Here is a 25,664-nt window from a genome sequence, read left to right on the forward strand (position 1 = left end):
ATACTTTTTATTTTTACACATATTGTGAGGTATATTAGCATATAAATTAAATAGCAGTTACAGACTGTGTGTGTGTGTGTGTGTGTGTGCGTGTGTGTTTGTGTGTTTAACCATGATGCTACTTAGTTGTATGGATACTCCTTTGGCATTGGAGGTTCAGCGTTGTGTTTTATTTATAATTAATGTGGAAAAATGGCAGTATTATGTTGAATAAAGGTATTCTCTGATTTTCAGTCTGGCCACCTGCCTTGATTTGTAAATACTGTTTCATCACTGCCAAACTATCATGGTTTTATTGGGGTGTTTATGGGGTTATAGGACATACAGCATTAAATATATACATAAATATTGTCCCATCTGTACTGAGCTGTTTTAATAAAATACCACCAGGTTGTGCTCCATCCATTGACACTCTTATTTACAAACATTGAGAGGCTTCTTTTTGGCATACCGGAATACCTAATTTGCGGTAAATTACATTAAGAGTATGACAGAAAATACTGTTTAGTCCCCTCATTTAAGTCCAAGAAGCAGCAACATTTTTTTACTTTATAGATTGTATATAATACAGCAAAAGAGTTATAGCCTAACTGGAAATTTTTAATTTCTAACAGCTGTTCCCCATGTGTGGATCGGAGATAAATGGGTGGAAATTTGAAAGTTAATCAGTAGGATTATCTTTCATATACATATATGTATTTGGTTGCCATATCATTTTCAGCAACAACAACAAAAAAAAAACTGATTACATTCATTACTCTTGGTGCGAAAAACAACAAGGACTGCAGCCAATTGCTTAAAAAATTACTGTGTGTGGATATTCTCTGTGTTTTGGAACACTGAGAACATTAAAACTCTTCTTGGTGTTGTCTGGTAACAACCTCATTCAGTCTTGCCTGTATATTTTACATTAAGTAGGCGGGATAATAGCCTTTCTCAGAAACCATGTCTAACCTTTCAACAGAAGAACGGAACAGAAGAAGGCACAGAGGCTGGGTCATATATGGTGATTGTGGACCGCTGGCTTGAATAACAGTCCCTGCTTCACTGAACCCGCAGACAACCCATAATCCAGTTGAGATGCTTAGTTTGATTGTATACAAGCAGAAGACCATGATTGCAAGAACGGGCATAGAGAAGACATTTTGAAAAACAGCCAAAACTGTTAGATTGGCTCTGAATAGGCAGTTCTGGCCAAAGATTTGGAATCCAAATGTACTTGTTGGCTTCTGCGTGTGAAAGATTCTTGTGTGGTGCACCTAGCCAATTTTTTCCTTGCTCTTCATTTGAGATATAGGTTGTGTGGGTGAGACTACTGTATGACCATGAATCAGAGGGAATGTATTATGAGGTTCAATGTCTTAAGAATAAGTGTTAAGAGACAATGTAGCAAGAGTGTGAAAAATGGCAGCAGGGGGGTGTTTAACGAGACCACAGGTGTGATGATGACAAATATCAGCGGCGATTGAGCTGAATTCAAAGAATCTGTGGGTGGATGAAGACAGAGCGGAGTCACATGTCATGGTGTCATATGCATTATAATAAAGCCACTGGTCAAACGGCCGGAGATCGCAATGCCTGGCTCATAGCCACCCGTTAACCGTATAATAATCTAAATAAAATTAAATTTTACATGTCATAGACCAAACATTTAGATTTTCAATGGACATATTCATAGCCAGCTGATTGTTGCAGGGGTGATGTGAAGATCCTATACATCACGTGTCAAGCTTGCAGGCCTTGGAAATTGTGATCCTGCATATTTATCCAAATAATCAATTAAGTCTAGCCTGTGATATAGTGTGGATGTTTAGCCCCTGGTGATATTCATTTGCAGCACAGGGCATGCTGTACACTATGCAGCATTGGCGAAAGGAATGGTGTGGCATAGGGCGGGCACCCACCCTCCCAAATCCACCCCTTCCCCATGCGTACCTACTCTCATTTGCTTTAAGCAATCTTGGCTCTAAGTTAATCTGATAGATCTTTCTCACGTGAGTGCTGTTCAGAAATTTACAAAAAGTAGTGTGGCAAAACTTCAGTCAGCTGTTAATAATGATTGACAACAATGACGCAAAACAAAGTTTCCAGTTTTTGTTGTATACCTTTATTCACCTTCAGTGAATGACTGAACTAGAAAATGAAAAGTCATTTTCTACTTGAGTGAAAAAACTAGAAGCTTTGCCTCATTGTTGCCAATCATTGTTGACAACTGGCGAAATTTGTGTTGCTGCGCTACTGTTGGTAAACTTCCTGGTTCATAGTGCTTACATGATCGTTAGAGATTAGCAATGAACAACTGAATACTGTGGTTGTAAATCTACAATGATTGCTCAAAAAGGGTTTTGAAAAATGAGTCCAATAACAAGAAGATTTTAAAAACTTTGAAAGAAAGCCAATGTCCTAAAAGCCACCTTTCTGCCATGACACCACCTGCTTTCTCTTCTCAGGTACTATGCCATCTGCTGCCAGCCCCTGGTCTACAGGAATAAAATGACTCCCATGAGAGTGGCTCTCATGTTAGGAGGGTGCTGGGTAATCCCAACGTTTATATCCTTCCTGCCCATAATGCTAGGCTGGAACAGTATCGGAATAGAAGATTTGGTGAGTTAAACATTAAAAAAATATCTTGTGTTGAATCAATGCATTTCCCCTCTTCCCTTTTCTTGAAAATAGTTTCAGAATCAATAAACCCGCCAAAAGCAACATAAGGCAAGTGTAGGCTTTGCTTCAAAGATTATAACATTTTTGAGAGCCCATTCTTCTATAAATCATGTCTCTTAATAACAGTATCCTCTGAGGTAATCCTTTAGGTTTTGCTTTTAAAATGGTGTACATAAATAATAAGTATATTCTGGGGTTATCAGTAAACAATCATATTAAATATACTTTTGTTAGACTCAATCAGTAGAACTAATTTCTGAGTATGAGCTTCATAAAAGCTTTCAGTGAATGCTATCATGAACTTGTTAGAATGAAACTGGCCAAATGAATGTTGAAATATTAGTCCATTATTTCTGTCGAGACAAACGCGTGCTTTGGTTAGATAATTAATGCAATGGCTTCCACATATTTCTAGTAAAAAGGAGTACTTGTCATTTGAGTCGTCTAATTGGATTTACATATTTCTGCCTATTAATAAGACAGTGCTCTGCCAACATTTTCTTTTTTATATGAACGATGGGTGTTACAGGCCATGAGCACATTTGTTCTTTCTTTTAATTATTCTCCTGACGCTTGGCAGAAGGTTGACTATTTAAAGTTTCTGCCATAATACAAGTATCTCAGAAAAATCTTATTGCAGTAAAAATATTTTCAATTTTAAAAATGTTTTTTTATAGAATGACCCTTCTAGTGCAAGATTAGACTGAATGCAAGACCAGAGACTCACGTCTGCTACATGAGACAAAAATAAATCTTAGTTGGATAAATGCCCAATTATATTTGTCAGCCATTTACAGTGCAACTATGGCATCCTCTGTAAATTACAGAGTGCGTAGGCTTGAGCACATGTTCATGCAGGCAAATGTATGTTGCCAGCTGCCACTGATTATCTGTAGCTGTGCTTCATGTGTCATTACACTATAGGACTGCACCACTCACACTATCGTGCCCAATGAGAAGGGGAAATTCAGCCGACTGACACCCCCTCACCCTAGGAGACACTCTGGTTAATTAGGTCCCGCCCTATGGGGCTCCTGGTCGCAAGGAGCACTGACGACAGTAGTGCAGGGCACATCACTCCACACAATGCTTAGCCAAAGTACTCATGAAAACACTCATTCAGGGTAAGATAAGTTACATCATTACTAGCACATGTGCTTGACTTGACTATGTTTCTGTGTAGTTAACAGATACAATAAATGGAACCCATAACCAAGTAAAGAAAAATTGCAAAAAATATAATGAATTATAAAAATAATAAAATAATGATCAAGGTTTTTCCTTTGTGCATATATGCTCATTGAAAATATCACAGTGTGAATTCTTTATGTCAAATATGGTCCCCAAGAAAACCATAATTTCCACTGGGCTATTGATCCATAATTGCACTTAGGGAGTACGTACATCTTCAGTGAAGACATTAACTGATGGGTAGATTTGTCCAAAAGAATTTTCATTCTAAGAGGAAGAGATGTTTTTTGCTTTTGGCTTTTGCTTTTATGTGCTTAACATTTAGGTTAATTTGCACAGATGAAATTCTTAGTTCATGATTAAAGGAGCTCTTTCTGTCTTTGCTTCAACTTTTTTCTCTTTACACTGTTGATGGGCTACCCTTCGCAGTACATTTTAAAGATAATTAATCAGACTGTTAAACTTGCTCACTTAATAAAAACATGTGTTCCTGTTCAAGTTTGTTTTTACTATCATGTTATCAACCCTCTGAACTGACAATTGATCTTTGACAATTAAGAATTGATTGTTCACGATCATACTTTATTGCATTACATATCAACATTTAGCAATCCCTCTTATCCAAACAGCATTTCACTCTGCTTCAGGCCAAAGGTGCAGTTCACCTCTTAGCTCTACGTTGTGCTTTCAGTGAAATATGGCTCAGTCAGATAAGACCGTATACACTTTAAATTCATGGAAGAACTGCATGGAAATCACGTGGGAGTCTACAAAGCAGCACATCATGGTCCATGAGAATCTGTGTGGATGGAGGTCAGCTCTTTAAAACCGTCTCCGTGACGCTTCATCCCAGGCACGCAGGCTCATTATGCAAATTAATTTATATTTCAGACTGCCAAATAAACAACACATTTGATGGTGAGAGGCATCAGGCAAGGGGCCATATTTTCAGACTGGCCTCCTCAAAGGAGCTAATTAGCTTTATAATACTGGCCATGATGATATTACATGACATTACATTGCAGATGCTTTGCTGATCCTAGTTAAAAAAAAAAAAAAAAGAAATAATAATTTTACAAAATTTAAATTATTTATTGTTCCTTTGGCCAGCTCGTTTCAAAAAGTTTTGAGCTTTTTTAGAAACAGAGACGCAAAGATTTAGAGGCAGAAAGGTAGGAAGTGGGGATGGAAAGACATTTAACAGTCATTTTTGCAAAGCTAATTATATTCAGAATGTATCCTCCAAAAATGAAATGGATCATAATTATGCTGTCACAGACATGCCAAGAAATCTTTTTTAATTTTTTAATTTTACATTTTTTTTTAAATACACTTAATATAACAAAAGGAATGGCTGTGTTCAGTAACAATTCGCAGCTGTTCCGCACACCAATGAAGGCCTGGGACTGATGGATATAAATTGTTAAAAGGAATATTAATATTTTAGTCTGTAGTAGTAACACAATACCCAATGCCTTATAATTAATTACATAGGACAGAATTCCCCAAAGGGGCTTATGCACAGGGGGAATGATAGTGCAGATTTGGAGAGGGTGATAGTTGCCAAGACAAGCCAATATTTCAATATGGTAATCTGCCAACACTAACCAATTAAAAAAACTCGTATACATGTCATGCATAAGTATTTACATTGCTCTGTAAAAAATTAAATAACGTAATGAAAAAATAAAACCAATTATCTTCCCCATGCATGGAGAGGGTTTATTTTGCTTGAGTAAATGTTGCAGTTTGCAAACTGTTGTGCCTTGCAGACACAGGAAGTGTGGTGTGATTAGGAAAGAGGTTAAACAGCACAGAGAGAGAGAGAGAGAGAGAGAGAGAGAGATTTGCTGCTAGATGGTGAGCACTTGCCATTGGACAATGGGGAGTCAACCTCCATTTCATTCAACCTGAGAAAGAGTAGAGAGAGAGAAAATAATGTGAGTATGAATATATGAATATATACTCAGCAAGATAATATTAGCATCTTTTACGGCTCACAACTTGGGGGCAGCCTTATGAATGCACTGCGGTGAATAGCTTGGCTTCAGAGAGCAATAAAGAGGATCGATGATAATTACAAATGAACTCAGGTAGTCTTTTATATAAAGTTAAGGTAGCTTTAATTAATGAGATCGGTTTCAATCACACCATGACTATGACCCCCTGTTTATATCAAGGTTGCCGGCATTTTGTTGGAAGCGGTCATTCCATAAAATAATTGAATAGGCTATTTATATCCATTGCAACGAGCCACATGAGTCAGACTCCATGATTCAACGCACAAAGCTCAGAGGCTTCCTCAATCTTCATCTTGCTATTTCAGTGAACCAATGTTTTTAAATAATGTATATGTGTTTTGTGTGCGTGTATTTTTATGTGCATGTATGATGTGTGTGTGGGTGGGTGGTTGCGTGTATCGTGTTTGTGTGTGTGTGTGTGTGCGGGGGGGGGTGTGTGGTGTATGTGCATGTATGTATGTATGTGTTCTGTATGATGTCTATGTGTGTACATGTATTTGTGTTGTGCGTGTATGTGTGTGTGTATGTGTGTGTGTGTGCGCGTGTGTGTGTATATGTTTGTGGGCACACTGTGCAATCGTGATGTGTGGGCGCATGTGTGTGTACATGTGTGTGTGTGTGCGTGTGTTTGTGCGTGTGTGCGTGCATGCGTGTGTGTGTGTTGTGCATGTATGTGTTGTGTGTGTGTGTGGGTGCGTATTCGTGTGTGTGTGCGTTTGTGTGTGTGTGTGTGTGTGTGTATGCGTGTGCGTGACTGTGTGTGTGGTGGGTGTGTGGGCACGCTGTGCATTGGTGATGTGTGGGCGCATGTGATTCCTCGGCAGATCGAGCAGCGGACGAGCAGCGGGGACCCTAATGTGACGCAGTGCGTCTTCATGGTGAACAAGCCCTACGCCCTGACCTGCTCGGTGGTGGCCTTCTACATCCCGCTGGGCCTCATGGTGCTGGCCTACCAGCGCATTTACGTGACTGCGCGGGAGCACGCCCGCCAGATCAGCGTGCTGCAGCGGGCCGGCGCCTCCTCGTCCGACAGCGCCGACCACCAGCGCAACCACCGCATGCGCACCGAGACCAAGGCCGCCAAGACGCTGTGCATCATCATGGGCTGCTTCTGCCTGTGCTGGGCGCCCTTCTTCATCACCAACGTGGTGGACCCCTTCATCGACTACACGGTGCCGGACAAGCTGTGGACTGCCTGTCTGTGGCTGGGCTACATCAACTCCATGCTCAACCCCATCCTCTACGCCTTCCTCAACAAGTCCTTCCGCCGTGCCTTCCTCATCATCCTCTGCTGCGGCGACAAGCGATACCGCCGGCCCTCCATCCTGGGCCCCGGGGCCCCCTGCACCGCCACTCAGATCAACGGCTCCACGCATGTGCTCAAGTAGGTGGCCTTTCCCCCGTTCTGCGTTACTCTTCACTGCTTTACTCAGGGTGCAGGCTCACCAAACCCGACAGCCAACCTCAAATGAAAAGAAAGGTCCATGAAACTGAAATCTGTCAGTTCTTTGCTGTTGTCTTGTTTTAATACTTTCTTTGTATTCCCAGAAAGAATTTAAGAAATATTTTAAGTGATTCTTGCCAAAAAAAAAAAAAAAAAGAAGTATAATAGCCTGTGCCGAAATTGACTTGGTTTCCCCCTTGGCTAAATGCCAGATTTTCAGGGTGGGGTTAACTGGGTCTTCATTACGTAACAAGAACTTTAAGTCCAGTAAAATCCTTATAATATGTAAATGATGTTCTTTCCACTTTTGTGCCCCTTCTCTGGATGCAGAGAAAGCAATATGCTCTTTTCCCAAAAATTAAGAGACCCACGGGGCGCTGCAATATTACAATAACCTGTACTATTTGCAGTGCCCATCTTTGCCTGGAACTTGTCGCAGAACATGGTGGATTGGCAAGTAAGCCTACCGCTAGCTAGCTATAATTAAATACCTTTCAAGCTTAGACATGTGGAATCAAAGGCCTTATTTATTTGGGTTGTAATGTCTTGTAATGGCTATAACTGGATTAGTAACTATAAATTAGAAATATTAATATTACAATCAATTGTCACTTCAGGGGAATATAACCATTTGAATCCAGTTTTCTGGACCTTTAACGCAACAAAGCAGTTTTACGCAGTGCAATGTTTAATGTCTCTAACAGAGTCCATTTTGGATCATATGTACATATGAACCTGTGAAAGTGGGATCATACGTGGTATTTGCTCTATCGCAGTTTATTTAACACTGAACATTTTACTGCATACCAGTAATTTCCAGCCTTTAATACCAGCGCTGAGTAAAGTTAGGTGCACCTTCTTTTATAGAGATCCTTTCTGTATCATGACATAATAATGGCTGTATAAGGTAATTCATGACAAAGGTAATATTTTGACAGAAGATTATTTGTGGAGAAAAGCCATCCTTAGGCCTTTATTTGAAATATGTACCTTTTCTTGACTTGATGAAAGTCTCGCTTTCTGAGACTACATATTCTTGTGATATTGTCCTTTCATTCACTGTCCATTAAAGTTTTAGCAGACTTATTGAATTAACCTGTGTTTGTACAGGCTATATCATGCTCTTCGTATCATTTTTATTAATTCAGATATTTTTAACTGGTGTTTTTACTTTCAGTCCTAGTCATGATTTAATGGTGAACGTATTTTTTTCAAATCATTTAAAAAAATTTGTATTGACATTAAAAATGTCATACTGAAATTTTTTAATGATTGGGGTGATTTTAGATTCATTCTTTTATGCATGCTGCTAATTTCATTGCCTCAAAATTATGCTAAAATATACAAATTACTGATATTGACATGCATACCAACATTGATGCGCATTTTGGTTTGGAAAGAATGCTAATAATTCTCAAGGTGCAAACAGATTTATTTAGTTGGATATCATGTGTTGGATATTTCACATTGCAGGTGTTTCTAATGGCCTGATTTTATTTTGCCTTTGTGTTTGCCTATTGCTCTAGGTACAGTGCATCTCCGTTATTGCTTTCATGGTTACATAACTAGTCTTTTTATGTGTTGCATTCCAGGCATTTTATTGCGGGCAAAATCCTCAGTTCTTTTCTTTCAGATAGAGTCTCCATAGAGTTGTGAGAGTAAGTGGTGTGCTGCGACTGAGCGTAAACCTTCTGTTCTGTGTGGGTTTTTCTGCCTAATTATAACGGTTCATTGTGTAGTTTCATTCCCATTCTCCATGTCACAGGAGTAGCAGGGCTGCCATGCTATGGGTAGATGGTGTATTGTGCATACATTACGTCTTCCAATCTGTTGTTTCAGAGTGGTGTCTGGTTGCTGGTAATGTCCAATGATGTCCCTCACCTAGTATAGGAATAATTTTTACTTTCACTTATAACTATCTGATGTTATGCCCAGTCTGTTTCTGTTTCGTTAACCGGGGGAAATATTTTTTTTCTTAGCCTAGAGCCCTGTGATGAGCCTTCAAAACCTGCTGCCCTGGTCTCTCTGCCTTTTTTGTTGGAAGTTTTACAAAGAAAGACTTTATACAATAGCCTAACCCCAATGCAGCATTACAGTTTTGAGTGATATTTTAAGACGGTTTCTTTTGAGACTGCATCGTCCCCTGATTCCATGTTACAGATAAGATCCTGTTTGTGTGTGTGTCAGGTGGTTCATCAGGGTGAAATCTGTGAACTCACATATTGTGGCACTGTTTCTGTGATTAAGTAAAACTGTGTTCTACTTTGGCATGATTTGTTGCCTTTGGTTTTCAGATCTCTTGTGTTTGACAAAAATGTACTTCCTATATTTCAAGATAACAAAAAGAAAGGAATTTAATCACGCACGCTTGGACTGTTCACATTACATATATTGCTCTAGATAAAAGCGTTTATTTTACGGATGTAATGTAGGCATCATATCTCACTGAAGCCTGCTGTGCTTGTGGAAGTAAAAGGTTCTAGCCAGTGAAAATGAGTTTTTATCAAGTGATTGACACATAGGAATGTGATTGATTGATCAGATGTAAAGATGTTTTTGTTATATTTGTAAGGGATTTATAATACTGGACTCATAGGGAGATTGATTTCTTCTGCCTGCAAAAGGAGAAATACAGTGAAACTGAGCATTAGTGACTCCCAGCTCAAAAAAAAGAACAATATTGAAAAACTGTGACTCAGTCTCTGAGTCAACGCACATTCTGGCCAGCTTGAAAAAGAATGGCACCTCTTTTCAAGCTCTCCTACTGAAAGAGGCAGCAGCTGCACCTGCCTGGCTATGAATGGAGCACTGCTGTCTCTGTGAGCATTGAAATTCTACCTCTGTGTGAGCATCTGCCCTGAATATCTTTGACTTTCACATTCAGACTCACTTTGGCACAAATAGCGGTGTGCAAAGTGTTTCCTTTGCAATTATTAAGGCTACATTCAGATCAGTGAGTTGACAGGTAGACAGATAACAGGGGACTTGACGTCAGGAGGTGCTTTTTATGATGGGTGTAACGCGGCTATATGTGTATGCCTTCAGTGGAATTTTTTTGTGTTTTCTATAGTTTGGTTCCAGTGTCACACAAGGCTTTAGTTTGTTTCATGACGTTTATCTGGTTGATGGTGCTGAAACTGGGTTGTGTGCGTGTGTGTGTGTGCGTGCATGTGTGTGCGTGCGTGTGCACACGTGTGTTATGTTTTATGTGTTAGCCAGCACTAGTTGAATGAGTATTATCATTCAAAACTGGCCTAATGCAAAACCCACCCTCTGTGTGTGTTTCAGGGCTTTTTCCCTGTGTGAGGTGTTGCTCTGTGCTCATCTCATATTGTCCAGTTGCACACTGGTCGTCCCTGTGTTATTTTGTATTGTTAACTTTGGTGTGTGGATGGTTCTATTGCAGCTTTACAATATTTTGCTTTCATGATTTTGCTTTCAGTGTAAAGTGGTGCAAAGCTGAAGCTGAGATTATGGAAAATCTGTACTTAAATACAGAGTTTTCTGTCTATATTGCTATTGCAGAGCCAAATTATTCCTGAGCTCTAAGTTTGTAAGCAAAAGCATACTAGATCTCCTGGACCGATTAAAATGAGGTTATTCTGTGTCCTATAGAATGTTCCAGCAACACAAATGAATTAAATTAACGAGTAAATGTTGAAGACTACAGTAATGTTCTGGTTTAGCCCTGCCCCACGTCATTGAGCGAGTCTGCCCTTTCCATGTCTCGTTTTTTGAATCTACTTTTGAGTAGCTACTTCCTTCAACATACCTTGCCTTGCTGTTTTGGAAATGCAGATATGCTTTAAATCATATTATAAACTTTCTGTATGCAGCATACTGCATGAATACTGAGAGGAATATACCTTACATTTTTATGCCATTTGTCAATTCATATCAGACTGATTTTTTTTAGTTTATTTATTATAGTCTGGCTGGTTTTGAAGAGTTGATTCTTCTCCTGCTGCTACTTTAACTTTAATATTGCAGGTTCATCACTGAGGATATTGAGTAGACAGCCTCTTACAATGACGAGGGATGTCCCTACACTTGTTATTGCTTCCTTTGCCCAAGACCATTAGATGCCATTAGCCCATCGTTCAGAGGAACATGTTATTTCTGACAGAGCTTAAATTGGGATTTGAGTCAACTCTCCCTTGAGTCTCAAAGAGAAACAATAAAGCAAATTAAAGAATCAGTAGTTTCATTTCTCTGAAGGATTTTTTTTGTGTGTGTGTGTGATTCATCTTGGCATTATTGATAAGTCTGAGGATGTTTTTTGACTGGCTGTTACAATTTTAGTTTCCATGGCTCTGTGCTAATTGTAGCTATTTTTAATTTGCCATTTTGAATGATGTGCATTTTAATTCTGTTTGATTCACCATGCAAATTTAAGCAGATTTTCTCTCATCTTCTTACATCAAACTCAGTATACAATAAATTCCTAATTGACTGAAGAAACAACCGGGAGACAGCGCAACAAAATAACAATGAAAAACACATATTGAACTAGTTTAATTTCATGAATGTCTGTTATTCAGAGGTTTGTCATCTTATAAAAATATCTGATGCAATATGAAATGATTCTCAATATTTTTAAATTTTGAGGGTTCGATTGACATTGTAATTATGTAATGAGGCTTTAGTTTTGACAAAATAACACCATTGACTGAAATATTGAGTTCTGGCATTTCAACGCTTTTAATGGAGCTACCAACCTTCATAATTTGATGTCATCAGCTTGATCCATTATATTGACTTTGACTTGACTTCATCTTGAGCTCTCATAGAGGGGATGTCTCACTGCCCTTTCAAACTAGTAGGGTAATCCAAGCATGCTTGTATGTCTCATGTAACTTCCTCAGATCTCATCACTGCTCATGGTATGAAAGCCATTGTGTGCCAACGTCAACCTTGTTGACGTTGGCATACAAGGTTGTTTTTTCGAAAGAAACACAAAAAAAAAACTGTCACGAGGAAGCATGGAAATATAGTTTCATACTGGTCTAGTACTTGAATAGATGTGGCCATGTTCAAAAATCTTGTAATATATTGGAGGAAATGTAGGCTGACATCCTGTTTGCCTTGATGGATGAGATAAACACTATACATGACTAAAAATGAACTATGCATCATTAGTAAGTCTTATGAATCATATTATTTTATTTGCAAAGGAAAAAGCTCATTCATATATAATAAATAAGGGATTTATTTTCTCAATTATTCAGTAGAACACTCTGAGAGAGTTTTGTTTAAGCACGTGTGTTTATGCATGGCTTGTTGGTGACATTTAGTGGTGTTCCCTTTCAGAAAAGGAAAGTACATAATTTAGATGGTGCACAAAGTTCAAATGAAAATAAATCTGTTACCAACGTGCACCTTTTCCTTATATCAGCCAGAAGAACCATGGGCATCTTTTGTTTTTAAATTTTTGGGATTTTTTAAAGTACGAAGACTGCATTTAATAGTCCAGAAATTTAAAACTATTCTATGATTATAAGTGACACATAATATTTTTTATTGAGGCCTCACAGTCAGTTAGGTTGTTGTGCCCTGCTTTTTTTTGAGTGACCCTTTTTTAAACCTCATGGAGAAAGTGCTATGGGATCCTGCCATGTTCTCTTTCCATGCAGACTGTGCCAGAGGGTGTGTAGTTTATTCCTGTGCAACCTTGAATGTTTAATGATGCTGAGCACAAGATGAATGACCCTTTGCTCCAATTATTATGCCAAACATATACAATTATGCATAATACTATTGGCTGTATGGAGCTGATTTATTTTTATATGATTTCTCATATATCTATTCATGTAACTATTACCCTGTCTGTAGATGTGTTTATATTAATTTCACAGGAATTGTTGGGTGGGGTTGTTTGAATATTTACAATGTGTTGTGCTGGACAGTTCTGTATACTTTTCATTATAAAATCTGGCAACTGGACATGGACATGGTTCTATGGAGAGCAGTGACAGGACGAGCTTACTTGTCAGTCATTACTGGAGCTCAGTCTGGCATTCACGGAGATGTGTTGTCATGACGATGGCCATTACAGTTGGAGGATATGAACCCTAGACAAAGAGGTGTCTATGGAAAAAATCATTGACACTGCCTGAAATACTGACTTACTGTAGAATGCAGCTAAATGCAAAAGTATTTGGACAGCGACACAAATTTTTTTTTGTTTTGGCTCTGTACTCCAGCACATTGGATTTGAAATAAAGCAATGAATGTGAGGTTAAAGTGCAGACAGACAGCTTTAATATACGGATATTTGCATCCATATCAGGTGGTCCATGCTGGAAATGCAGCCTTTTTTCATTTTAGGGGACAAAAAGTAATTGGCTGTTTGGCTTTCTTGGCTAGCTGTGTGTCTTTGCATCATTAGTGCGCAAGAAAGCTAACAAAAGGACTAGAGTTGATTCTAGGTATGAAATTTTCATTTGGAGTCTGTTTCTGTTGTCTCTCAGCATGAGGACCAAAATAAATAAAGAAGGCCATCATGAAAAATCATAATAAATTTATCAGAGACATTGGTCAAAATGGTTTGATACATTGTTAGGAAGCAAGAATGCTCTGATGAACTCAGCAATATCAACAATCCTGGAGGATTGATTGTTCACTGCTAGATGCAAACCACTAGTTAGCCTCAGGGACAAAATGGTGAGGTTAGAGTTTGCTAAAAAGCACATAAAAATGTATATAATGTTTGAAAAAAGAAAGAAAATAAAATGTATGGTTGTGATAAATGTGTTTATTTGACAGGTTTATTGTGTTTTGACATTTGCTGTTGGATTTCATTTCACTTTATTTTTTTTCTTTCCCAAACATTCTATACACTATTACCATGTATTTTAAATATTATGTTGCTTGGTTTATGCAGCACTCTTTGAAGCTTGTGTGGCAGGAGCAAATCTCCTGCACCAATGGGAGACTTAGGATGCAAGTTTGAAATTGACCTGCTTGAACAGCAGCCAGGGTTCTGATGATGACTATGTGGTCAAAATGTCAACAGCATGCATGGTACATTAAACATCATTATTTGTTTATTGAAGCATTAAGCAAGTGTCTTTTCTTGCTATTCTTACCATGCTCCTATGACCCAACGCCTTGTGCAAGGCTTTTGTTGGTGTACATATGTTTGCGGTGATACTATGTTAGGACGTTCAACAGAACAAGTTTCACAGTGCCTGGTAACTTAATTGGAATGAGGAGTGGCGATTTATGATGAAAATTACATTTTCAGTAACTCAGTTCTCAGACCTTCATTGGACAGAAGTCTGGAGTACCAGTTCATTGGCCTTATCAATAAAACATTGCGATGTATTTGGGGCAATATGCATAAATTTGGAAAGGGGAGATAGGCCTTGGTTAAAATAAATATTTGCCCGTGGTCCTACAGTAAACATTTACAGGGCGGAGTTGGCATTGTGGCGGTGCACCATTTTACCATTAGCTGTCCACTCCAGGGTTCATGTTTGTTCTACAAACAGTACTAAGATAATTGAAGGGGAAGGACTCTCTGTACAGCTGCCTGTATTGTAGGGTACAGCAGAAACTCAGGTTATGGTGACCTTTCTAGCCCCACTGTACTTAAGTCAAGCCATATTCCATGCCTTCAGTAAATAGTGGCGCAATGTGTTTTTTTTTTTTTTTTTTTTTTTTACACTCTAGTCATCTTACCCCACATTATTAATGCAAATGCATTGTGTGCGCAAGCAGAAAGGACAGATGTTTTTTCTTCTAATATGGCTGTCTCAAACCGAACCACTTCATTTGTGTCTCATGGTGCATGGAAATTAAACTTGCTGAAGAACACTTTTCCCGTTTATTGCCGGGGACACTTCTTTTGAAAAAAATAAAGCAAAATGTTTTCCAACTTTATTGGGTAGAAAAAAGCAGCCACTTTCAAGTAAAATGTGTCCATTCTTTTGTTAGAAAAATGAAACTAAAACTAAAAATACAACTTTTCAAGAGTGATTCAGTGAAATATTGAATGAAGCTTTTTATTTTGCTGGATGTCTGGACAAAATGTATGTTAATACAGGACTCATGTGAATTTAAAGAGATCAATGAAGCTCATTTGAAACAGTTAATGAAGCGGGTGAACCACACCGAGAATGATGCTATGCAGTGGGCTTTGGTGCAGCTAGAACTAGCGTTGAAGGGATTAGTTACTCATTTCTATTAAGTAATTCAGCTTTGTTTTGTTATTCTGGTCACTTTTTATGAAATATGTTATACATGTGTTACTACAAATATGAAACATTATTATTGTACTCAGCAGAGAGATTGAAACACAAAAGAAATAATTACATTTCAAAATAGATTTGCCTGGACTGCTCATTCACTCGTTTCCAGCCTCCAAAGTGCTTGATTAGCACTGAATAAAGTAGTTATGTTTAATTCATGGGTAGCAATGGTCTTCAACAGTTTTCTAATAGGTACTTCAATTAAAGTGTGACCATTAATTAATCATTCGGTGGGAAATGGGCATCATATGATTAAATATAAAACATCTTTTGGGAATCATGAAAAATAAGTGTCTGATTATTCAACAGATAAAAGCAAAACAGTACAGATATGATGTGTTTCAATTGCCTCTCCATAAAAGCAGACAGAAATATTGGGTATTGTGGAATAATGCACCAACAATTCCTAAATGGATCTTATTTTTATTTCCATAATTGTCATATTATTGCTTGATAAACAACATGCCATTTTTTTAACTCAATTTTTTTTGAACTTTTTTTTTTACTTTCAACAATCTTATTTACTGAATTTTAATCAACCATCATTCTCCTGAATATTCTTTAATAACTTCAAAAAAGGGGTAGCATAACTGATAATCATAACATATTCACGCTAAATATTTTAATTTAATATTTTTAAATATTTAAATATTTTACTGTTGTTGGCTACCTTCCCGACATAAATTCAGTTACTCCTGCAAACCCCAAGCAGTGAAATATTCTTCGTTTACTATGCCCCCGAAGGGCTTACTGTCCGCAGAACCAGCTTGGTACCGCTCACATAAACGGCAATTGAGACTTGCTGATATCAAATCGCTAATTAAGAAAAAAATTCAGAACACTCAAGAGGAACTATCAGCTTAATTATGCAATAAACACTTCATCACTTCAACACTTTTGCAAACCTGTTAGACACAGCCCAGAGCGCACAGGAAGAAGGTTGTGAATAAAGATGCAGTTTTAAAGAGGAGTTTACTCCTGTTGTAGAACTGCAGTGTGGTCATGAGCAGCCGAAGCAGATGTTTGGGGGGCTGTGAAGGCTCAGGACAGCTTGAGGGGATTTCTGCAGATAAGGTCAAGTCTGCATAGTTTGATTTAAAGCATATGCATTTGTGTGTTAGCACGTGTTCGGATGTGTCTCAGCCACAGGAAGCCGTCCTGTAAACAACAGTTGTTGAAAAGAAGTTCTGACTGAAATGTATAAATGACAAAGTTTCTCAGTGCCCCCCACCCGCCAATTGTTCTTTTGTGCCTGTGGTTCCTAAATACTCTCCATGAACATAAACGCTGGAACTGCTTCCAAATGGCATGCCTGCCAGCATGTTAATCCGCCTAATAAACACAGAAGTGAGGCATGCTGGGGGTTACAGAGAGACTTGAAGGGGGGGTTACAGTGAGACCTGAGAATGAGTGGCAGCTGTTGAATGGACTAAGGTGGTAACAGTTTACTCAGAGCCCCGCCTCCTTGTTTCTTAATAATCCACTGCTTATGAATATCCTCCAAAGACCCACAATTCATTTTTGTCCACTGTAGGGGGATGATTAGAAAGATGCCGTACACAATCGGTATATACATTTGGACTCAAATATCTAGCAAAAATGTATTTATAATTTATTTTTTTAATTGCAAGTGCAAAGTGCTAGAATGAACAAATTCATCTACATGCTTTCTTCAGTGTCCAGAAAGATACACACATGGTTCACATAAAGCAGAAATCTAGTAATGAGGAAATAGCATATAGGTGAGATAATAAGAGGATCACGTAGGGGACATAAATCTCTAGTTTTAATATCAATAATCATATATTTTTTTGTGCTGAAATCTAAAGTACAAGAGACTTTCAATAAAAATAAAAGATAGTATTTTTGAAAATATTTTCATTACAACATGGTTTTGCCTTCACTTGCCAAGATACTTGTAAAATGTCAAAAATGTATGTCAAAAATGTAAGTACTCATACCGTTTTCTGTCGGGTCAGAGGAGGATATTGGCCTCATTGCAGAAACATCCCGTTAATCTGCCACTGAGTATAAGATTCTTTGATTCGCTCAAGCCTTGTATGGCCAAGCTGCCAGTTTTTGAGAAGGCCGCTCTGCAAAGTACTTTCTGTGCGCTTTCAGTGTTCAGAATAGTTTCTATTGTACCCTCAAATGCCATGTTACCCATACCATTTGTACGAGGTGGATAATAATGTACAAGTCTCCTTCATTGATTCAGCTAAATTGTGTGGAGTGTTAGGTATTGGCTTTGCTGTATCTCTCTGAGGTCGAGTCATAGAGATAATAGCAATGAACATTTTGGCGTAACCTGCACAAATCGATTCACTTTGCTCCAAAGTTGCACCACTACTGTGCCAGTACTGTAGTAAAGCTACAGTAAGTACCAGACTGAAGGTGCAGACACATTCTTGCAACAATAGCGGCCTTTGTTCACTTGTCTGTCAAGCGATTACAGTTGAATGGTTGAGAATGCGATGCAAAGGCAAGGTTTTGTTTGTTAGCCGGTGATATGATTTCTTGAAAGCTGTATGAGCCTTTGGAAATGAACATTATGCAGTGTAAAACCTTTAAAATGAGTGCAGAAAAGAGGGGTGGGTTTATGGCGATGCTCTGCTTGTTAGTTTGTAGTTTCTGGAGAGGTACCAGGTGCCTTGTCCTTTGCTCTTGGAGATGAGGTGTGTTTATTAGTGCTGTGACAGGCCTTGGCCTACTGTGGATTTATGAGCCTCTTTGGACATTTTTCTTCTTTGCACCTCTTGAGTAAACATTCCTGTCTCTCCCCCATTCCATGACTGTGGCGAGGCTCTCTGGCAGAGCAGTGGCTCCCAGGGTTCCCCTCCATGCCAGGCGCCTCCCCTGGTTTTACCTGCACCTGCATTGTGGGGGGTACATTGCCACGCAGGTCGGCTGGTGTGTCAACCAACATCTGGCCTGAGCAGGTATTCATCCAGCCGGGCCACAGGGCAACATGTGCTCATTCCCCCATGGAGTGTGCACATTCACAATCACCTGGTTCTTAATCCCAGCCTCACTGGTATGTAAATAACCTGCGCTTGCTCATGCTTTAAGGAAGGGAAGAAAATGCTGACCTGGAGCGGGGATTAGACTGTACCGATCAGTTAACATTTTTGGGAGTTAACAAATGCTTGCAGAGGCCAGGCTTTGATGCGCTCGTCACTCTTGCATGCATTTGCGTGGTTTGCCCAAGGCTGGGTTGCATGGACTCGTGTCTTGATTTTAGCAGAAGCTGGTTCTTAAATTCTGCATATATGGATGCAGTGATGCATGCTTCCAGCTCTCTTTCCAGTTTTATTTGCACTCATCTCAAATCCAAGGGGAGCTCTCTCTCTTCTTGACCACTCCATGATACAGGAAGGAAAGATGCGTGACAGGAGGCAAAACAAACACTGAAAATGTTTCAAATTGAAATGTGATGTTATGCAGATAGGGAGAGGCTGTAGGTATGATTGCCATAATGCCCACTGACAGAGCTGGTGTAGGTTTGTTGCTCTGTTTTAGCTTGCAATAATTACCTCATCGTGTGATATTGAGAAAACACTATCTTTCATCAGTAGGGAGCCAGCTTTTCGAGCGTTTCTGGTTGTTAAGAATTTGCGTTGTCGTTTACCTTGCACAGCAGGTGGGACGGTTATAGACATCTGTCGCTAAGTGTGTAACAAAATGCTTTTAAGCATCCTTTATTTATTAGAGTTCAGGCAAGAGTGCTTCACAATCAACAGCCTACAGCTTTGGGTGAAGATCCCCAAGCGACTATTTAACATTGTCTTAAATTTGCTGCCATGCTGAAATGTGGAAGAAATGTGTTAACAGAGAAACTGGTTCACCCCACTTGTATGCGGTGCCCATATTAGGGCACTCATCTTACTTCATTCGTCTATCCTTCTAATCTCATGAGGCACTTGAAGAATGGAGAAGGGAAATGTAGATGTCTTAACATGGACACTGTACTCTTTAGCGTCTGAGTTGTTGACAAGCGTTGACTGCCATAAAATGCAGCATTAACTGTGAGCATGCCCCCAACATAGCTTTTAAGTAGTTCAGCAGTTCAGTAGTTCAACGTAGCTTTTTCTCTTTTAATGTTATGCATTTGACCTTTGATTTGTAAAGGATGTTACGAGCCCTGATGCCTTGTATTTACTTTTCTATTGGCTCTTTTCCCATAATCACAATCTTGGAGCATGCTTTTCATGAAGTGCATGCAGTGCTCATCTCAGTTGGATGAAACTAATTTCATGAAGGTCTGCATTAGCGGAAAGCTGAGCAAGACAATCTGAGCATTTTTCAATTTCCCAAGTATTACAGTTCTAGACATGCCATAGATTTGCATGTACAGTATAATTTACACACATAGTTAATGAACTGGGGCTTAATGCTAAAATAAAAGTAAAAGCAACAACAAAATGGTGGCTTTTTAGAGTACCTAATGCAGTTTGGGTATTTCTGTAACCACTAGGGAGCTGTTTGCTGACAATGGGGCCCAACAAAAATATGATTCAGGTAATCATCTCTTTCTCATTTCCATCCACTGACTACCGACTATATCAGCACATATCAAATTCAAATCCTTGGTAATAGCCTATCAGGCAGTTAAAGGGCCAGCTCCCCTCCATTATAGTTTCAGAAGCTCATCAGACCCTATGCTCCAGGCAGACCTCTCCATTCTGCCCTGAAATGGGGGTCTGTGTATAAAAACTGCTGCAATGTCTACATGGTGAAACCAAAAGGCAGAAAAATATCGTGCAATAAAAGCTGAGAATCGGCACTTTAACCACATGTGGATTGTTTGATTACTAAAATAGAGGAATACAGATCCAAATCAAGAAAGAAATATGTATTGGTTCCAAACATTATGGAGGGCACTGTATACGTCACCTCTTGTTTTTGAGGGGGATCTACACATTAGTTAAACTTCAGTAGACTGTCAACATTTCAGGTGATACATCAAAACAAGTAAATAGAGCATTGAAAACATGAGCAATTGGTTTTTGGGTATGAAAATGAAGTAGATTTAAACAAACCAAAAGAAGTAATCAATCATATAATGAGAGGGTCAATTATGGCAATGAGATGGAGCCTTAAATGAAAATTTTTTAAATTATTTTTTTATTTTTTTTGGCAATTTCTTTAGAAGTGAGTTCCATAATCGTTGGGACAAAGACGTATTTTTTCTTGATTTGGCTCTGTGCTCCACAATTTTAGATTTTTATGAATGCCTTTTGGTTTCACCATGTAGAAATTACAGCACTATTTTAAAAACATTGTCCCTGTGTGTATATATATATACATATATATATATATATATATATAATGCATTGTATACACTTGACTAAACAAACACTTTTCCTTTACATCTTAATGCTTCACATTAATAGCCTTGTTTTCTGGTGGAGTGCATCGTCCATAATTAGGCCCAGTATTTTATTTTTGATGAATCTCTCACTCTTATGATTGGCAGGCTCTTGATGCCTGTAGCCATTTTTGACCATGGGATTAATCATCATAATTTAATAACTTCATCTCAATTTCCTATTTTCCATTTCACTGTGGATTACACTCCTTAATTATCCTTTTCATGTTCGCAGTGGGAGAAAAATCTATTCAAGGACATACTCAGGAACAACACAAGTATCTTTTTATAATGTTTAGAAAGGATGCTTCAGTTATCATGGATTTCATTACCTTTTTGTATCTGAAAGTATTGGATTTCATTCAGTGACCTGTACAGATTTCACCTCATTGTAAATGTGTGACTCCAGTGTAACAAATCTGTTATTGAATTTTGTAATGTCATCCAGTTTCCAATTTAAGTGACCAAAACTTCACAGATTTACTCATATTGTTTTCCACTTTTATTGTATGAATATTTATAAGTTTCCAAAATGTGTTGCCACTGTTGGTAGTACAGCCTCAGAATGCATTCTAAATGCAGATATTGAACACTGAAGAGATCCACTGACCGTCCGATTGTTTCATTGTAGCCACCTGCATTCGAAATGAGAATGTGTTGCAAATGTAGCCCAGTGTATATATTTGACAATTGATGTATAACTTCCTGCGTTTCTTCTCAAGTATGATTTATAATGTTGTATTCTTAGAATATTAGCCTTCTGTTTGAGTTCCCCTTCACTTGTTGGATCATATTTTCATCGCATGATGTAAGACAAACATGTGGGTTTGTCTCTTGAGAGCCACATTTCAAGGGTGTGCTGAGCGAAGCTGGGAAGGCAAGGTTTTGGGCTGAACGTAACGTCTGTAGCAGCAGGGAGCGGTGTTTGTCTTGGTCGGGGCACATGATTTATCAGCCATACTGTGCTTTTTTAACTTAAGGTTTTGCATAAATGTGGAAGCTCAATCATTTATGACATTTGGCTACTAATATACTTTCCTGCTGTACATTTGTAAAAAAAAAAAAAAAAAGACAGTTGTTAGTGTCTTTCTTGGGGATTGCATGAACATATTAGGATGGGCATCACAAGCATGTTTCAGAGACATATTAAAGCAGGTGAGAGGGGATTTTTTTCCTTCCCTATTTTCACTCTGGCCTTTTGGGAAGCCAGTGGCCCCCAAGTTACGCATTCAGTACAAGAGAGCAGACTGAATGTGAGAAGCACTGAATTTAAATACCTTTAAAACATTGGCTCATTTAAGTAGGAACCATCGAGTGTGTTTTCATTTACATATACCACTTGCATAATTTGTTGTCTGAACATATTTGATAAATACAGTCATGGTAGTTTCAAATTCCTCCGGTCCTTTCTAAAATGTGCTGTGTTGTGTTGTATTGAATTAATCCTGGTTTAGTCAGATACATTCCAGTGGGAACACTAAAATTGGAGCACTTTCAATTGTAACTGGTGCTTAGAGTTTCAAGGGCATTATGTCCTTTATGGTGAGGCTTTTATCAGGAGCAGCTGCATGCATTACCACTGACTAGTAACGTGCTGATATTCTACTGTATGCTGAGTAACCAATGATGACTTTCCCTCATATTGACCACAGCCTGTTGGGAGCCTGTCTACCCACTTACTTACCAAATCAGTCCCAAAGCCTATCAGCAGTTCTTTGAACGCTGCTTTTCATTAGCCTCAGGTGCAGATATGAGTATGGCTGCGGTGATTATTTGCTATATCAAAGAGAAATCAATCATTCATTTTCAGCAGCGGGATTCTTTCTGTCTCCCTTCCTTGCTGTGAAGTGGTATGCATTATGGGTCGTAATGAGGTGTTATTTTAGTCTTAAGCAGCAGAGGGGGGTTATCAATGCTTCTACACATTTCTCTTTTTCTTGTTTGATCAGCTATTTGGCTGCTACAAAGCACAAAGATGGTGGTGGTGCTTCCAAAGACTTGATACCCCACTGAGCATCCCTCGTTCCCTGCTGGAGTTAATGCATTTTTTCCATTACAGGTTTTTGTCACTTAATTAAATGGCTTCATTGGCAACTGGACCTGCTTCTGTCCTTTAGTACGTTCTAATTAGCTGCTGGTTGACAATTATATAGAAAATCTGTTAGACTGTTCAGCAACTGTTTGTGCTGGGGATAATTTTGTTTTCAAAATCCAACCTCACTGCAAATTTATAAAAGGTAATTTAAACACCAAAAAGTACATTTAAAATTAAAATAATGATTCAAAAGGATAAGTCTGGCATCTAGTTCACTGCGCATAATTGTGTGCCATTTACATTTATGGAATTTAGCCCACTTCCCACTTTAGGTCACATGACTGCACTATTATGAGCCACAACTGCAGTCCCAGGAGTTTGGACATGGATGGCTCTTATAAATTATGCTCATGGATGACATTTTGTTGGCAAAATGTTTGACTTATCTTGGAGAGTTAATGCAGCTGGTTACTCCACCCATGTTTACATGTTTTTAAAGCATTCATACAACAGCTAAACCTAAAACTGCATTTTAGGTTTGCATTTAGCTAAAACATACACTGTGCACACATGTATTGAAAAGGGGATTTACCCACACAGATTAAGATAAATACCCCTTTTAACATATGCTTTTTTATTTAAGAGAACATAAATATTGAAGGACATTTCCAGGGACAGTTGTGTTTTTTGGCTGAATTGTGGTAGCATGAAAACCTCAAGTCTCCAACCTTTGCCTTACATTTTACTGTTTAAATAAAGCATGCTTATTTCTATGTGCTAATATTTCAAGCCAATATTCAGCTGAAATTAAAAGGAATGTGAGATGAGGGCACATTGAGTGGGCTGAGCAATCCCCTTAAGGTGAGATGTGCCTGCCTTTAATTTATCTGAGCCTGCATATGTTGCCATGTTATTTTCACATTTCATATTATTCAGATGAGAACATGGTAAATGGACTGTGTCTTCAAGTGGAATAACTGCTGACTCTGTAAGTGCATGTCGAGTGGCACCCCAAGTTGTTGACTTTAAGCATATGGAGTTGACTTTAAGCACATGGAGGCCTGCACCCCCTTTTTAATATAAAACAGGACTTTAATTCTATTCTTTATTCATATTGCTTTGTCTAAAGCAAAACAATGAATTGCTGGTTCTCTTCTGGGAAATTGTCATTTTCCAGTTGTTCCTTTTCCCGAAACGTTGAGAAAAAGTTTCTGGTCTGATTATCTGCATTTGCTACACATTTGACACTCATGTTACATACAGACATTTTGGTAACAGACTGGCATCCTCTTCAGGAATTGCCCAAACTGGCGCCAGTCCAGAACCTCCAACCAGAGTGACGTCATCTGTGACAACAGAGTTTATATGAGCCAGTCAAATTGCAGTCATGCAGTGAATTCACAGTTACACAACAGTTGTACCAAACATATGGGGTTACCCTGATACCCTTTCGAGACACCCCTGGGACTGATGTAGGTTATTGATTTATGTGTTTAAATTGTTCCCATGTAGGGGCATTAATGGAATTTATCCAATGTCTGATCACATGAAGCTGTAATTGTGTACAGCCAGTGCTGTAATGTTTTTTAACTAATGCACTATACGCTTACTCCAAGCTGTTTTTGTACTGAAGACCTGAAGGACATTTTGGGCATACTGTATTCTTAGCTCTTGTCAGTGCTGTTATTTTAATGAGGGTATGGAGGGTGCAGTGAGAGTATGGAGGGTGTCTCACCGTCGCTTACCCTTGTCATGACTGAGGTGGACTCTGTGCGCTGTGAGTGTAAGGAATGCACCTCGAGGAGGCTAACTGAATTTCACTGCGGTGTGGCTTCCGATGGCCCTGGAGGCGGGGCTCAGCTGAGAGGAGAGGTTTCCCCTCCTCATGTCATCGTGTGCCACTGCCATGATGTAATGGCATTCGGGAGGAAGTGTAAAACAGTGTAAAACATTTCAGTCTTACAATATTACAGCAGTTAAGCTCCTGTAATAGTTATATCAAATTATATATATATATATATATATATATATATATATATATATATATACGTATATACAGTGATATAATATTATTATAAAATGGCATTAAAGTATTATATTTGATGATATTGCTTAGGAAACTGAAAACCCTGAAGTTAGCAATAATCATGTTGTTCATCTGCAAGAGTAGTTTAGAGTTTATAACTAATTCATATGAAGCTGTTCCTCTCCCAAGATACTTGACCTCTATTTTCTGATTACTTAACAACCCTTCCTTCCTGCCAGCATGCCGATGTCCACTCCCCTCAGTAGTGTAAATGAGTAACTTCTGCTCATAATGGAATTCCTGTCTTCACTCACTTATCGCTGAATGTTTTGTCTGGTTCCAGAATGTTCTGTTAGAACAATGCTGTGCACATGTGTGTCAGGTCTTTTCGTCTGATCTGAGCTAGCCTTGGGCGCTTGGTTTCTTTCCTCATTGACTCACAGTCTTTTCATTTCTGTTTTATCCCGCTAGCTGGTTGGTAAATAAACCCTCTCAATATGAGGCAAAGAAAATAAACAGGAAGTGCTGTAGGTAAAGTGCAGCTAAATGTTTGTGCCAGGATGGGAGAAAGCCTGAAAAAAATTGTAAGAAATCAGAGAGCCTTTCCTTGTGATAAAATGAGTTTGTTGGTCTTTGGATTAACGTATTACGCTGCTAATAAAA

At 38.6% G+C, this 25,664-nt stretch overlaps 1 protein-coding gene across 2 annotated transcripts in view; it reads left to right on the forward strand.

Annotated features, from left to right (window-relative positions):
• htr4 (5-hydroxytryptamine receptor 4) overlaps positions 1-25,664 on the forward strand; it is a 99,231-nt gene that overhangs the window by 49,028 nt on the left and 24,539 nt on the right. For both annotated transcript variants that reach the window (XM_035407861.1, XM_035407860.1), the window contains exons 5-6: positions 2,451-2,604; positions 6,701-7,260. In XM_035407861.1, the coding sequence (XP_035263752.1) occupies positions 2,451-2,604; positions 6,701-7,260 (714 nt within the window). The remainder of the gene's footprint in view (positions 1-2,450; positions 2,605-6,700; positions 7,261-25,664) is intronic.

This window comes from Anguilla anguilla, chromosome 3 (assembly GCF_013347855.1).
Source record: "Anguilla anguilla isolate fAngAng1 chromosome 3, fAngAng1.pri, whole genome shotgun sequence".
In the NCBI taxonomy this organism is placed as follows: domain Eukaryota; kingdom Metazoa; phylum Chordata; class Actinopteri; order Anguilliformes; family Anguillidae; genus Anguilla; species Anguilla anguilla.